At 39.1% G+C, this 16,657-nt stretch overlaps 1 protein-coding gene across 1 annotated transcript in view; it reads right to left on the reverse strand.

Annotated features, from left to right (window-relative positions):
• The window catches only part of LOC124510019 (protein phosphatase 1 regulatory subunit 12B-like), a 94,524-nt gene that overhangs the window by 29,606 nt on the left and 48,261 nt on the right, over positions 1-16,657 (reverse strand). The window contains exons 2-3 of the mRNA XM_047076676.1: positions 7,624-7,754; positions 1,683-1,801 (exon numbers count right to left, since the gene is read on the reverse strand). Of these exons, the coding sequence (XP_046932632.1) occupies positions 1,683-1,801; positions 7,624-7,754 (250 nt within the window). The remainder of the gene's footprint in view (positions 1-1,682; positions 1,802-7,623; positions 7,755-16,657) is intronic.

Here is a 16,657-nt window from a genome sequence, read left to right on the forward strand (position 1 = left end):
CGTTTATTTATTTTTGGGACAGAGAGAGACAGAGCATGAACGGGGGAGGGGCAGAGAGAGAGGGAGACGCAGAATCGGAAACAGGCTCCAGGCTCCGAGCCATCAGCCCAGAGCCCGACGCGGGGCTCGAACTCACGGACCGCGAGATCGTGACCTGGCTGAAGTCGGACGCTTAACCGACTGCGCCACCCAGGCGCCCCAGTAACATGTTGTTTAATCCCCACATATTTGTGAATTTTCCAGTTTTCCTCCTGTTATTGATGGAATGTTCTGTATATGTCTATTAGGTCCATAGGGTCTAAAGTATAGCTCAAGTCCAATGTTTCCTTGTTGTTTTTCTGTTTGGATGACCTATCCATTGTTGAAAGTGGGGTACTAAAGTCCCCCTATTGTCAAAATAGACAATAATACAATAAATCTATTTTTCCTTCAGATCTGTCAGTATTTATTTAATACATTTAGGTGTTCCAAAGTTGGGTGCATATGTATTTATGACTGTTACACCTTCTTGTTGGATTGAAAGGAGTATCTAATTTATAACATACCAGAATTCCATGGAAAGAGTGAACTGTCATGCTGCAAAGTTAAGCATACGTTTGAATACCTCTTCCAACAGAGCATATTCCTTAACTGAAGAGTCAGAAATCAAAATAGAAAAGTTTGTTTCTTAAAGCTATTTTTAAAATCTCAGTTTGTTTAAAAAAAAAGTTTTTGTACACTGTGATGCCAATCTTAGGATAAGGCTGAGTGGGACTGAATGGTAAACTAAGTATAAAGTTCTTTAATTCAAAGGGCACAAAAATTATACACAGGAAGGCAGTAAAAACAAGTATTTACTGCCCTAGAACATCATTATTTTAAGGTAGGCATTGGCATATTTTCCATAAAAAGCCAGATATCAAGTATTTTCAGCTTCGTGAGCCATTCAGTCTGTTCAAGTCTTCTGTGGTAGTGCAAATGCAGCTTTGGGTGTTATGTAAACAAATGGATGTGGCCAGAATTGGCCTGCCTGTTCTAAAGGATCACATCAGGAAAGGCCACTGGAGCTAAATCTTTTGGCATAAGTGCAGACTGTGGGTAAGGCAGTTTCATGGAAAGACTAAAATTCACTATCAATCAGGTCCACAAAGTTTCTTGATGGTTCTAGTAAACTTCCTAAAACCTGTCCTCCCTGCTATCTATTTGCAATATATTTTTTTAAAAGAACCTAGAGACCTTCAGAAAAATTCTGGCTTATTCTCTGATATGGATTCTTCTGAAAATTAAGTCATAAACAGAATTTGGCCCATATTCAAATTTATATTATATATCATCCTTTCTTTAGATGTCATAATGTCTAGCAAAATCCAATACCATGTATACTCAGAAATGTTCATACTCCTCGTCAGTCCAATTTGTATTATCAAAATCATCAGGTCACTCCCAACTATGCAATGGGTATACATCCTCAGATATGTCAAAAACAAGGAATGACTGCTCATCCTTTTGGCATTTGAATCATTCTTATGTGAATTCTTAAGAGGACACACAACACTGGTAATTGATGACTAATACTGTGCAGACAGATCTAATCCTCTCCTATCATATGATGATGAAAAGCTCTTTACGGCAAATGGATTATTTTCTAAGTGGCAATGTTTGAGAGTCTCTCCTGGCCCCCTCTAATTGCTTAGTTTTTTTACCTTGCTTCTTCACTTGTTCCAGAAGAAGATCCTTCATGGCAGGCTCTTCTGCAAGGTCAGAGGGGACTTCACCTTCACTATTCACAATACCCACACTGGCTCCATGGTTAATGAAATACCTGTGTAGACAAGATCCAGGATCTATATTATCTGTCAATCTGATATCAATTTAAACTCATGCGTATGAGTGAGGCCACTGTTTTGAGGTTTTAAATATGGTCCCAGATGATGTGTTCCATTATTAATTTCTAACTCCATTAACCTTCAATAATTAGGACTGGAAGTGTCTCTATTTCCTGATGAACAATGCCAACAAACAAGATTTCTTTCACACTCATAGTCCTAACTTCCACCCTCTCACTCTTATTGGATAGCAAGAGACTTTCTAAATACCATAAGGAAGACATACAGCTCTAAGAATTCACCTACCATCCCTGAGGTCCAAACAGATTCCCAAAAGGATTTATTACACTTGTAATATCGAGAATGAGAGCTCTCAGAAGGTATGTAAAGAAGTAATTCTCACAAAACTTTCTCAATGCCACATTAGAATATATTAAGTAGTGCTGGGGTATGAAAATAGAAAAATAATGAATTAAAATGTGCATGAATCTGTGTAAATCGTGTCTCCATAATACCTCTCTCTTCAACCATACCATCTACATGAAACCTTCTACACTCTACAAGGAAACTAAATTACTAAAGAAATAAATAGTTAAATTCTAAATAGATTCTGTATTGAAATGCAATACTCAATTCTGAGGAAGAAAGGTCTGATAATTAAAAAAAAATTTTTTTAATGTTTTATTTATTTTTGAGACAGAGAGAGACAGAGCATGAGCAGGGGAGGGGCAGAGAGAGAGGGAGACACAGAATCTGAAGCAGGGTCCAGGCTCCAAGCTGTCGGCACAGAGCCCGACACGGGGCTCGAGCTCACAAACCGCGAGATCATGACCTGAGCCAAAGTCAGACGCTTAACCGACTGAGCCACCCAGGCGCCCCAGGTCTGATAATTTTAATAGCTTAAATGGATCTTTTTTGATTTCCGAAGTGCTTTCACATAAAATTACATAATGAGTCAGATAATTTTATGAAGTAGACAATATGGGTAGTACTACCTCCACAAGAAATTGAGGCTCATCTATGTTGAGTAATTTTCTTAAAATCACATAGGTGGCAAATGACAGAGGTGACGGCCCCAGTCTTCCATCTTCAAGTCTAGTTCATCTGTTCACTAGATCAAGGTGCTTTGGGGCCAGTGAGAATCCCAGTAATGCTAGGAACTCTAACAAATATTCAAAAGTATTTAAAGGAGAAAAACAAAACTATTTAAATCAGATTTCAACAATTTGGTGAGCATTTATTGGACCCCTACTATGTTTAAGGCATCACATTTTAGATACCATAGGAGATTTTCAAAAGATAATCAATATATGGTCAGTCTCTCTTCAGAGAGTTAGCAAAAGAGAAAGAATTAATGAAGACTACATTAAAATCATGTTTTTGCTTTCTTAGTGCCTAGTACATGGTATAACAGAGCCTCAATAAATGTTTTTAATTTATAGATCAATTGCACATATATAAAGTGCAAACGCATTCACAATTCATCTGATTTCAGCGGTCTCTGTCCTTCCCTCAGTCTCAGAGGAAGACAGACTTTTTTCAATTCAAAGGTTAATATCCTCTCTTTGCATTCTTAGTTCTATCAAGTACCAATCCTCTGTCCATCAATTACTCCTTCATTTCTATATATTCAATACCTTCTCTCTTCTGGTTCCTCAACTTCAGGCCAGGGGAACATTCAACTACAACTGAAAAATCACCCTGAAAAATCAAAATGGAAATAATCTACACAGTAAGCTCTCAATAAAAGCTTTTTGTAGTGAACTATACCCTATACTCTCATCAAATTGGACCACTTAATGTTCCCAAACACATCCCACTCTTACTCAGCTCTCCTCCAAAGCTTAAGTAGTTTCCTCTAACCGAATGAAACACCCTCTCTTTATCCTTTCCCTTCTAGAAACTTTCCATATCGTTCAAGGTCCATTTAAGATTCTTTTGCCTTCATGTAGCCTTTGCCTGTTCTCAACAACTGAACTTTCTGTCTCCTTCCTAAAACTCCACCCTCTCCCCTGATCCCTCCCCAGCGCTAATTCTGGACCTCTGCCATGACACTATTGATGCCACTGCCCAATCAGGCTGAAAGCTACCTGAGGGCAAGAACTGTGTCTTCCTCACTGTTATCATTGCCAGAACATCGTGACATCATCTCTCTTCTCTTGGCACTCCATAAATATTACCTGAAATAAATGAAACATCTTAACTACTTTGTTCTGACATCTATTCAATCTCTTATTGGATCAGTCACAGTGTCACTTGGTTATACAGGCCTCTCTGTTTTTCCCTTTTCGGACATGTTCTTATGCCAATAATCAAGAAAACTCATTTCTAGAAAGCAATCTGGCTCACTATGACTCAGGGATTACTGTTAAGCAAAGCTTCCTTCCTAGACCATTTTTAGGGGAAAAAAAAGTAAAAACCTGCTTAGTTTCACACTTTTACCTGTATAAGAATAAATATCAATCTATAGAGTAATATTTACTTTACCCCTGAGAATCTTTATAGTTATCCAGAGACTCAGAAATACCAACTAGCAAAATAAATATGCCCTTGGGGCGCCTGGGTGGCGCAGTCGGTTAAGCGTCCGACTTCAGCCAGGTCACGATCTCACGGTCTGTGAGTTCGAGCCCCGCGTCAGGCTCTGGGCTGATGGCTCAGAGCCTGGAGCCTGTTTCCGATTCTGTGTCTCCCTCTCTCTCTGCCCCTCCCCCGTTCATGCTCTGTCTCTGTCTGTCCCAAAAATAAATAAAAACGTTGAAAAAAAAAATAAAAAAATAAATAAATAAATAAATAAATAAATATGCCCTTTAGAAAATAAAGCCTCCCTATTCTTCCTTACTCATCACTAATTTGTTAGTAAAAATACTAATATCTAAAGGAGGAAGAAAGAAAATTTAATGTGTTTAAAAACTCAGAATAAATTAACATCCCAATAAACTATAAAGCCAAACTAAATGCTGTACCCTTGGGTCAATCTGCTGCTTCTAAGTTAAACACTTACTGGTAATAAAAATATAAAACATCCTGCTAACTATCAGTAAGCCTGAACTCAAATTAAAATGAGAAAAATAATAGCCTCCAAACCTGTTTTTAAAAACATATCATACCGAGTTCAAATATGAGACAAAAAGATAATGGAACATGAAATCGAATGCAGTTGGAGTCTTCCTAGAAAGCTAATCTGCCTTTTATTTGTCTCTACTCCCTTGAAATTTGGAATTCTGATGATTCTGAGGATAAGAATGCAAAATTTAAGATACCAAAAAAAGACAAAATGACCAAGGGCTAATCTTATCTGAAACATTGTTCACAGGCCCAAAGGTAAAGTAACCAAAATGAGTAATATAAGCAGTGAGGTTTTTTTTCCATTGTACAGAAAATAATGCTACATAATGCAAATAAATAAATAATTTCAAGATCAAACTTTCTCATAATGATATGCACAATGAAAGATAAATTAAAGAAAGCCATCCCTACCACCACCTCACCCATGCAACAAATTCTAGTCTAGATCATCTCTCTCCTGGTCAGACTTTCATTTGACTAATGAGTAATAATTTGTATGAGGAAATAGTAACTCTCACTGATTCCTTTCACTCAAGGTAATATTTATTTGGGCAGGAGATGGTTAAATTTTGAACTTATTTCCAAAGGAACCGTGTTCATCCAGAAAGATGAATTAAAGAAACCACTGTAAAAAAGCATTTACAATCATTCTCTGTACTCAGCTTCACAAAAAGAGAAAAAAGAAAGAGACTCCATGGATAATGCCAACACAAGTGATCCTAATTCTAAGCATGAGCTCTGCTAGTTACCTGCCAACGGAAAAAAAGTGAAATTCTTGGATGTAATGAGATTTGGCAACTCAGAAATCACAAACAAGCCACCTGAACAAATAATGAAATATAAAAAATGAGGTGCTAACATGTTCTATAACTATTTCTTAGACAATTTTTTTAAGTAAAAATTGAAATCTAGGAGGAAGCCACCTTAACTCTTAGACATCAGATTGTTGGCATTAGTGGGTAAGGCTGAGAATCAGAGCCTTTTCTAGGAGACTCTGAGAAGAGGACAGTCTAAGGGATGAAGAGGTGACTGAGAACCGGGTAAAGAACCGAGACTGAAGAAAACTGCATTGTTTGCTTCTGTTGGCTTTGGGGCCGATCCCGTTGTCCACTTTTTAGAACAAGCAGCCCAGTCAAACACCAGTGCTGCTGCCTAGTGTTTCTCTGGCTCTGACTCTCCCTTTGTTTAACTTCTCCCACTGAGCATCCTGGCTCGAAAGCAAAACAGAGACACAGGCTCTCCCCCAGGAAACCTGGGTAAATCAGATTCTGCGGGAAGCCATTCCCAAGCCTCTACATAGCTGCCAACATAATTCTCCCTGCTGTTTGTGGAATAAGAGAAATATAATAGAGCTCTAATTATATGGAAAAGGGTCTTAAAACAAGCATCTGATTTTCAAAGGATCACAGAATATCATTTTATTTAGTGAATTTACCTTACCAACCTAAATTTACTCTCATCTCTAGAAAACACTCAGTTGCCTCATTTTAAAGATGTTTCAACTGCCAAAGTCTCTTTCCTATTTAAAAATAACTGGGACACCTGGGTGGCTCAGTCGGTTAGGCATCCAACTTCGGCTCCGGTCATGATCTACAGTCCATGGGTTCGAGCTGTGTGTCAGGCTCTGTGCTGACTGCTCAGAGCCTCAAGCCTGCTTCAGATTCTGTGTCTCCCTCTCTGCCCCTCCCTGGCTCACACTCTGTCTCTTTCTCTCTCAAAAATAAATAAACATTTAAAAAAGTTAAAAAAAATAAAAATAAAAATAACCTTGGGTGGCTGGCTGGCTCAGTCAGTGGAGCATGCAACTCTTGATCTCGGGGTCGTGACTTAGACCATGTTGGGCATAGAAACTACTTTAAAATAAATAAACAAACAAATAAAATAAAAATAAATTTCATTCCTTCATTTAACACTTATTTAGTACCTCTTACATCCTAGATACCATGTGGTCAGGATTCTTCTGCCCAAGGCAAGGGCAACTAGTTGTCATGGAGGTCAGGAGCTACTTGTGTGTCTTAATAAACATACCATTCAACTAATGTGGAGAACAAACACATGCCAATCCCTACCCTTCCTTTGTTCCATGTTTAGGCTCATTCTTCTGCTATTAACCATATGGGTATTATGATCAGTATGTCAGGCATTCTCCACCTTCATTTGTACTGAACACTGATTTTTTTCTTCTTTTTTTTTGATGTTCATTTATTTATTTTTGAGATAGAGAGAGAGCAGGGGAGGGGCAGAGAGAGGAGACAGCAGACAGAGAATCCCACGGAGGCTTTGCATTGTCCACACAGAGCTTGATGCGGGGCTCAGACTCACAAACCGTGAGCTCATGACCTGAACCAAAATCAAGAATCGGATGCTTAACCAACTGAGCCACCTAGGCACCCCACTGATGTTTTTCTTAAGCAATAAAACAAGTTTACAAGGAAGTCCAGAAAAAATTTCTAGGCCTGCCCACATATATTATAGTTGCTCAAAAAGTGACCCAGATAGTGCAACAGACAGAAGCCACCTCTAAGTATGCCAAAATGTATCAGTTTCCTGAAAATAGAAGCAAACAAAAAATTTCAACTGAAAAACTGGATTTAGCAGCCATATATAAAAAATAGTATCAATTATTCCTTAAAAATGATTCATCTTCCTGCTTTTATAATTTGTAATAGAAATTACAACTGTTCATGAATTCAAAGTTTTAAGAGAAGAAAAGAAGGCTATTCCTACAAAGAGTCCAAGCCCACACACTCACTCTGCTATGTTGAGATAGCCACAGGAAGCTGCTGCATGAAGGGGTGTCCAGCCCTCGTTGTCCTGCTGGTTTACATTGGCTCTGTTCTCCACCAGAAACTTCACCATGTCCAAATTTTCATCAATACAGGCCTGAAAAGAAAAGTCCATTCATTCACTCGACAAGTACTTATTGAGTTCTACTACGTGCCAGACACTGCTCTGGGCACTGACAATACTTTAGTTGTAATGATATATTAATTTCTATTTCTTGCAATTGCTGATACCAGCGTCCAGAGGGTGACTTGTAAGCTTTGTAATCTTATGCAAACCCCTGAATTGTCTTCAATATTCCAGCTGTGAAACAGGTATAATGACACCTAATCTTATTTATAGTACTATCAGGATTAACTGTGAAAGTGATTTCTAAAGTACTTCAAATGGCTGAGCTGTTTCATCATCATACTATAAAAAAGAGGACACGTTAGAAACTACTAATTGGCTTATGACTTTTAAAACAAAATAGTCGTACAGAATCAAATGCAATTTCCTCAGTGGGAAGCTATAGTTTAAGATTCTAGGGTTGCCAAACAATCCCTGCTTTGGTGAGAAAGGATGAGGTGATCACTTCAAACTGAAGAAACGTATTTTCTTTTCATGTATTTTCTGAATGGCTCCAACCAATATGGCGAAGTATGTTTGTAGTTATGGGTAGTTATAGGGATCCTTAGCTGCCCATCACACAGCAACAATTAGGAGACACAGCCACAAATAGCAATGAGATCTGCAGACCAAAAGGCTGTCTTAATAAATGTACAGAATAAAAAGGATCAATGCCTGCATTGATAAAGGTAATCATTATCAGGGCTTTTATCGTTCCAAAACAGTTGGAATAATTCAGAACCTAGAAACAAATGAGACTCCTATTTTTAATGTCACAAAGTAAGAAAAATCCATTCACACGGTTTCAGATTCTGCAATGCAACCAATATTTAAGAAACTACTACTTGTTGGGAGTTTGAGTATATAATATCCAAGAAGAGTACCCACAATTGTCTGTACAGGCTATTAAAATACTCCTCCCTTTTCTAAATATATATAAGGGACTTAAGTAGTATACATCTTACCAAGAGAACTTATGGGAACTCCCTCCAGAGATAAACCTCATGTCAATACTGCCTGGAAGCAGGGGCATGGATGAACAAAGGTTGATGCGCTCTGGATGAAAATTTAACTGAGTAACCCTAGTTACAAAAAGCACCTTTGTTCATTTTTCCCATTTGATACTCTTTTTACAGTTACTGAGATTAGCTAACATATCAGCCTAGATTTGATCTGATGCAATGGAATATATTCCTTTAACCTGACCTCTGGAAGCCAGATGACTTTTACAGCCACAATTCATAATGGTCTCTTTTTCAATAAGTAGCTCTAAAAGTTACATTTCTTCTGTGTGTTCTCTTGGGTTTATCAACTTCTACAAGCATTCCTAATTTACTTTTTACTTCTTTACCATGTAGAATACTTCATTATTATTATCACTAAATTCTTCTCATATATTGCATGTCTGCCAGCCTGCAAACCCCATAGAGTAAGATTTGGCCAACTCATTGCAGAGTACCTTGCGAAAAACTGTTAACAAAGACTTTTAAGTGAAAGGATGGAAACGGGTACTTTTAAGAAAGGTACTGAAGTCCAAGGAGAAGAAAGTGTCGTGCCCATGTAATAACAAAGGACTGTATCACGAAGGTCAAATGTGCCATCGTAACCTGCGTTAAAACAGCTGGGTCAACTGCTTCCTGCCTGGTTGCAAAATTTCTTTAGCTCAACAGTCTAAAAACTTAGCTCCAATGGCCACACCACCACCAGGCAGACTTTTGGAAGCCAATGTTTTCAAGATCATTCTTTGCTCTTTGATGATGACAGCAACCAAATCCCAGGGGGCCTAAAATAAGCCCAGTGAGTCCAGGTACGAAACAGGAGAAACTTCTCTTTCCTTTCCTCTTATTTCTCTCCCTTCCTTTTCTTAATCTCCCTCACTCTATCACCACTTCAGTTTTATTTTTCAGTTTTGTGATATTTTCGTCTATAAATCTGAAATTCTTGAAAGAGTATTTTTAGAAGAATGACATTGTGACGATGTTTGGGAAGACAATAACAAAAAGCTGGCCTGATCTGCAATGTAATTTGGCAGATCATCAATCTCCAAAGAATCCTCTCAAATAAAATAAAGTAGGTCAAGAGTGAAATTATCCCCCATATCCTCCACAAAGTGAAGGAGAGTGTATTGTTAAAAACATCAGCTTTGAAGCCAGACAGCCCTGGGATTGCATACCAGCTCTGCCAATGCGGATAACCTTGAGTAAGGTATGTAACCTGAGTATCAGTGTACTCATCTACAGCATGAGAATACCACCTACCTCATGGGCTTTTGTGGCATTGTTGTTGTTTTTAAGCCACCAGTTTAACAAATAGCAACTTCTTGTAGAGAAAGCACAAACTGTACTAACTCCTCACCCATCACTGCCCTCCCCCACCTCCAGTATCTTCTAGGAGGAAGGCAGTTTGGTTAAAAATGTCTTTGAACTGTCAGGATTTTAGAGCTTGCTTATCAAGCCTGACTTCAAAAAATTCCCTTTCTAGGGTAAAGGATCCTGCAGGTTCCCAAATTCAGGAACAATGTGAATAAAATAGTATGTATCAATGGTTAAGCTGAAAGAGAATCATCCTCAGAGACATTCAACAGAGTTGTAGGGCACTCGCTCTCATGAAATATCTTGGAGTGACCATTCTCTGTTCTTTTTTGTTTCGGTCTCCAGAAGAAGGAATATGACTAAAGCCATGAAGGAGAGACAAATAATCACTGAAAACCTTCTCGAGTGAATAACGACTAAATTTAGATGCCCTTCTGCCCACTCCATCTGCAGCTGTGCTGCTGACTCATTCACGACTGAAGCCCGGTAGATGAGCAGATTCACCCATCTGTAAAACCTGGTCCAGGGCCGTGGGCTCCAACACGATGTCTCTAGGCAGAGCTGCAATGAACCTTCCAGACAGATGAGTCTTTTCCTTTCCTTGAACAGGCAAAGGATACTAAAAAAGTTTCTGATGTTACTCATGACATCACTGGGAATATTCTTCTTTGCATTTAGCCCAATTCCCTCTGCTATGGCTTATGTTCATTTCCTTCTGCTTTTCAATCCCGAGGACACACAGAATATTACTAAAATAACAAGTTCTTCTAAGCTCTTTAACAAAAGGAGATATTATTTAATTATTGGTCCAGATAAATATTAGAAAAATTACCAGATAAGAATTTAAAGTTTCATAAAATCGGCATGTCACATTTCCTTGGCAATGACAAGCTATCTCCAAAGAAAAAGACTTGATTTCACCAATAAAATGATAAAAGAGCACTATGATCTCTATACTGTACCTAACATTGCTCTCTCTCTATATCAAAGACAAAAGTGGCTGATGGTTGATCAGTGCCAGAGTTAAATCTGGGAGTGCAGAGAAAGCCTTACAAAACAAAGCCTCCTCCATTCCCAAAATAGCCTGCAACTGTCACCACCACCAAGTGCCGCTGGCTCCAAGAGCTGACCTTGCTCGTGTATATCAGAATACTGCTAAAACTACCTACCTTTGCCCCAGAACAACTCTCTTCCCCACAAACCCAGCTCCAGGTGCCAAGGCAGATGACACACTAGAAGCTGGGCTTGGGGCAGCATAACATCTACGTGTTTGGATTTTTCAGCTCACGCTTGCCTTGATTTCAACAAATCATGCTGACAAAAGTGTTGGGAGATGATGATCTTTGTATTATATCCCCATTCCATACATGTCACTATTTTGTCCTTTAGCTTCTCCAAATTTACATAATTCAATAATAATTGAATAATAATTAGTATTATTAATTATATTAATACTTGATAATTAATATTATTATTTACATATAAGGTATATATTCAAAATTTATATAATCCCCCAAATTATATAATTTCAACTTCATGCTAAAAACCCTAGCTGCTTGGAGATAACAGCAAAGAGCATAATTTCTTTCACACAAACATTCATCAGCCAAACACCACATTCCTGAATCACCTATATGAACATCTCAAGTCATTGCTAGCAAAGCTAGAACATAAATTCCACTAAAGGCTACTGGTTCACTGATGTAGCCCAAACACCTAGAACAGCATTTGGCACATAATAAGCCCTCCATAGATATTTGTTAAGTGGAAGAATAAATGCCCAAATGCATAGAAAGTCACATTTTCTGTACATTTAGTTGATTCTCAGATATCTAGAATCACCCAAAGACCTGTCTAGGATGCCAAGGTGATTCCACCAAAATCATATAGCACATCCATGTATGGACTAGGGCCAGGTCAAGGATGTTATATATTGCTGCCTCCCATCCATTTTGTATTGTCCATGTATCTCTTTTCCAGTGGTGTAGTGTGTTAAATGGTGGCCCCCCCAAAAGCTATGCCCATATCCTAGTTCCTGAAACCTATGAATGTACCTTACTCGGAAAGGGGTCTCTGCAGATATAATTAAGGATGTTGAGATGACAAGGTCATCCTGAATTATCAAAGTGGGCCCTAACTCTAGTGACAAGTGTCCTTATAAGAGACAGGAAGGGGGAAATTTGAAATAGCCCAATGGGAGGAGGCAATGCGACCACAGAGACAGAGACTGAGGTGATAATGGCCACAAGTCAAGGAATGTTGACAGTCACCAGAAGCTGGAAGAGGCAAAGAACAAATATTCCCTTAGAACCTACAGAGGGAGTGTGGCCTTCACAACACCTGAGTTCCCCACATCTAGCCTCCAGATTATAAATTCTAGCCTGTGCAATAATAGATTTCTGTTTGTAAAGTTAAGCCACCACATTTACAGTAATTTGTTACTAAAGCCACAGAAAACTAACACAATTGGCAGAGAATAGGAAGTCAGAACCTGAAGGGTCTGCCTCATCCTTATTCCTTGGTATTGATGAAAATTAGAGCTGTGATTCACCCCTTCTTTGCCAGATGAAAAGTGGTCAAAACATTAATTATATCACTTTTTAAAAGACAACTACATTTAATAGAAAGTTCTAGAACACCCCCCCCCCGCCCCAATCATTAGTCCAAATAGCAAATGCCTTGAAAGACCTGACTGCGGTTCTCACGTTAAGTATTTTGCTGAAAGTATTCTGGCTGCTGACTGAAACTGAAACTAGGATGGCAGTACTGATGAGGAGTTTGCTCTGAAACCCAACATTTCAAAGCTCAAAGTCCCCCTGCTCCAGTGAGGTCGCCTCCTCACAGAACAAGAATGTATACCAGTAAATTAACGGTGGTAAAGGAGTTAGTAAATTTAGAAATCTCAATCATCAACAGATCATCACTATGAGAGGGCTTTAATATATTAGCAGTTAAGACAGATCCAAATGCTTGAGTCACTCCTTCCAAGTACCTGTCTCTCTATTCCAATCATGTCATGACATAGTATAACTACTACTCAAGTGAGAATCAGAATAGCATTCTGCTCCAACATGACAGGTGACTCCAGCAACTGTCAGCCCTGTGTGAAAGACTCACAACCCCACTGGCATAGACAGTTTGGCTCCCAGGTGGTGAGAACTATATCTGATTATGTACTCAGTGGTCAGGCAGGCTCTGGATACTGATCTGTAGCCTTTCAGGAGAGATAGCCAAGAGAAACAGCAGAAGTAAAGAATGTTCCATGGAGTGTCATACCGATTAAGATTGTGTTCTCAGTAAATTGGCATAGTACCCACAAGACTGTAAACGTTTACAATTTGGGACCAGAAAACACCTTCCTTCAGTCAAGAGCAAGTATCATATTGCCTAAAGGTTGACAATATTTAGATATCAAAAATATGTTCATTCTGGATGCCAATAAAGCCTACTCTAAAATGTCCCAAGGCCTGACCCTTCAAACGTTGCCTTCAACCTTCTGCATTCTCCATGCATTTATCCACTTGAATGAAGAAAGACCCATTACGTTGTCTTACAGGTATTAGTTTGGCAGCTTTGTACCATACAAGGTTATACACACCTGACCTACCTCTTGTTAGATCAAGACAGGTTTTTATAAAGTTGAGTAGAAGGAGAAAGGGCCCAGGAAATGGAAGCAGCATCTTCTTAAAGTCCATGGTTACTCTTCAAACAGAACTTTTAGAGTTCCAATGTCCAAATCTCTGTTTCATTACTCGTTGATAATCCTGATTTTGAGGAACAATAAATGAGGCCTAGTAATTATGGTAAAAATCTCAAGCATGAGTTCCTCTCAGGTCAAAAGAGTGTCCACAGCTTGTAGATACTTCTACAGAAATAAGAAAGCCCTTGCTGAGGTTATTTTCTTACAAATTCTGCACATAAGAGCTGAGGCACACTAAGTATTGGGATGATTCATCTTAACAGACTTGATCAAAAGAAGTTCCTTGGAAAAAGCATATTACAACAAGGATGTAAAAGGAAAGAACATGGTAGTTAAAGCAATAAACACTAGGACTTTTCATGTTACAGATGGAGAAACTAGTCCCAGAAAAGTTAAGTGACTTATTTAAGGTCACATATTCAGAACCACCTAAATGTTTTCTACTTACCAATTTAGAGGCATCCAAAATAGAGTTCATGGGCCAGTCTCCAGATACCACTTGGCTCATGGAACATTTTTAATACCTGATACTATCTTCCTAAAAATAACTTTGCTTTAGCATATATAGGGTAAACTGATATTAGTCTAACTCTCCAATAATTTCATATGAGGAATGTGGTCAATTGGCTGATTTGAGTTGGTCACTCTTGACGAAGACTAAATGCAAAACACAAAGATCCCATTAAAGTGCTTTGGTTACCACTCTGTTTATTAACATGAGTCTGGATTAGAAACCTCCCTCATATCTTGGCTACCTGTCTTAACCACAGCCCCCCAAAGGTCTATTCTGCTGCCAACTTGGCATGTAGAGTAAATTGCTGTCCCAGGGAGAAGGATTTTACTATTTAACTCCAGATCATTCCGTGCCCATAAACAAGTGTTTCATAAGCCGCAAGAGTACGGCCTGAAAGCTATGGCACGGGCAGTGCTCCATAGCTGTCAAGTAAGCCTTGTGAAAAGAAGAAAGGCAATTCTGGGATCTGAGTTAGGTAAGGAGTAAAAGCGACAAAGAAATTACAGGAAGACTGAATTCTCATAAAGCATAAATCAATACAGCAAATTTTATCCCTAAAAGGAGATACTGAAACAAGAGGTTACTATTTTCCCAGCACATTTGATTTCCATCAAGAGTTTTACACAGGCAAAGCTGGTCCTATGAGAATCCATATCACTTACTGGCATGTCTCCCCACACGTAGGGTCCCCTACCCAGTACAGTGCACTGGTTAAGAGGGCACACTACGGAATAAAGACTTCCTGGGCTCCAATCCCAGGTCTAGTGGTTAGTAGTGTTGTATTCTTAAAACAAATTACCTCAGTATGCTTCAATTCCCTCATCGATAAAATTATCATACCAATCATGGTACCTACTTCATGGGGTTACGAGTGAGCTAATGGACATAAAAACACTTAGTGTCCATGGGGCGCCTGGGTGGCGCAGTCGGTTAAGCGTCCGACTTCAGCCAGGTCACGATCTCGCGGTCCGTGAGTTCGAGCCCCGCGTCAGGCTCTGGGCTGATGGCTCAGAGCCTGGAGCCTGTTTCCGATTCTGTGTCTCCCTCTCTCTCTGCCCCTCCCCCGTTCATGCTCTGTCTCTCTCTGTCTCAAAAATAAATAAATAAACGTTGAAAAAAAAAAAACACTTAGTGTCCAGCATATGGGTAAATACCATGAAAGTGTTAGCTGCTGTTAGTATTATTATTACTACTACTACTTCCTCCTCCACCACCACCACCACTACCCTTGTCTGTAAGACTCAGCAGGAACATTCCTTTTCACACAAGACAGGGCAAGAATTACATACTTAAATATAAATACAGCATAGTCTCTATGTACGTTCTAGTAGGTGCCAACATACCACAGTCAGGTTCTATTAACAAGAGAAGGAAGTAAATTAAAAGGATTAGAGGAAAGGGAAGACAATGAGCCAGGAGTGGAAGAATGACTCCTACAGCTGGCAAAGGAAATTCAAGGGCTGCCTACTGGGTTTTGCCATAACAGAGTCACGGCTACAGAGGGGTCCATCAAGTCTATTGTTAGCACAGGCAGAAAATCTGAGAAGACAGATTTAAGTTCCGGATCTGACACTGACTCACATTACCAAAGAACAGGTTAAGAATTTATCTTAGTAATATGCTCCTTGACTGTGAAGTATCTTTCCATTTATTCATGTAACAAACATTTACTGATGCTTATACTATGCCAGACATAGTCCTCAAGGGGAGATAAAGGAATCAGAGATGAAGAAGGCTTTACCATTTAGTGGTAGAAAGAGGTATGTAAATGATACACGCCAACAGAAATCATACTCTAATATAAAATAAGTGATATGTACAAAGTATTATAACACAGAGAAAGAAGTCACTAACTTTGGGGGTAACAGGGAACATTTCAGAGAATGGATATTATTCACCTAACTTATAAAAGGGAAGGAGTCAGCCAGTTTAAAAAAGCAGGGATGAAGAAAACCAGAAGCAAAGGGAACAGCAATATTGGAGAAAAGGAAAAGGTCTGGAGAAAAGAAAAAAAAAAAAGACAGTTTTTTGGAATGGTGAGAGGTTTGGCATGTATGTACTCAGATGGGGGTGAGGGCACACACGAAAATCTGAATAGGGCTTCATTTGCCATACTGATGAATGTTCATGGGAGATGGAAGGAAGAAAGACGGGTAGGATAGATTGGCAGCAGTGAAAGTCCTTATACCTCGTGATAAAGAGTTTAACTTTTACTCTGAAGGCAACAGGGAGATGCTGAGTTTTTTAAACCAGAATTGCATCTTAAGAATGATAACTGTGGGGGTACCCGGGTGGCTCAGTAGGTGAAGCATCCAACTTCAGCTCACATCATGATCTCATGGTCTGTGGTTTGAACCCCACGTTGGGC

The sequence above is a fragment of the Lynx rufus genome, unplaced genomic scaffold, assembly GCF_022079265.1.
Source record: "Lynx rufus isolate CCGP_SWC_20201006 ecotype Redwood Valley unplaced genomic scaffold, mLynRuf1.p SCAF_15, whole genome shotgun sequence".
NCBI classification, from domain to species: Eukaryota; Metazoa; Chordata; class Mammalia; order Carnivora; family Felidae; genus Lynx; species Lynx rufus.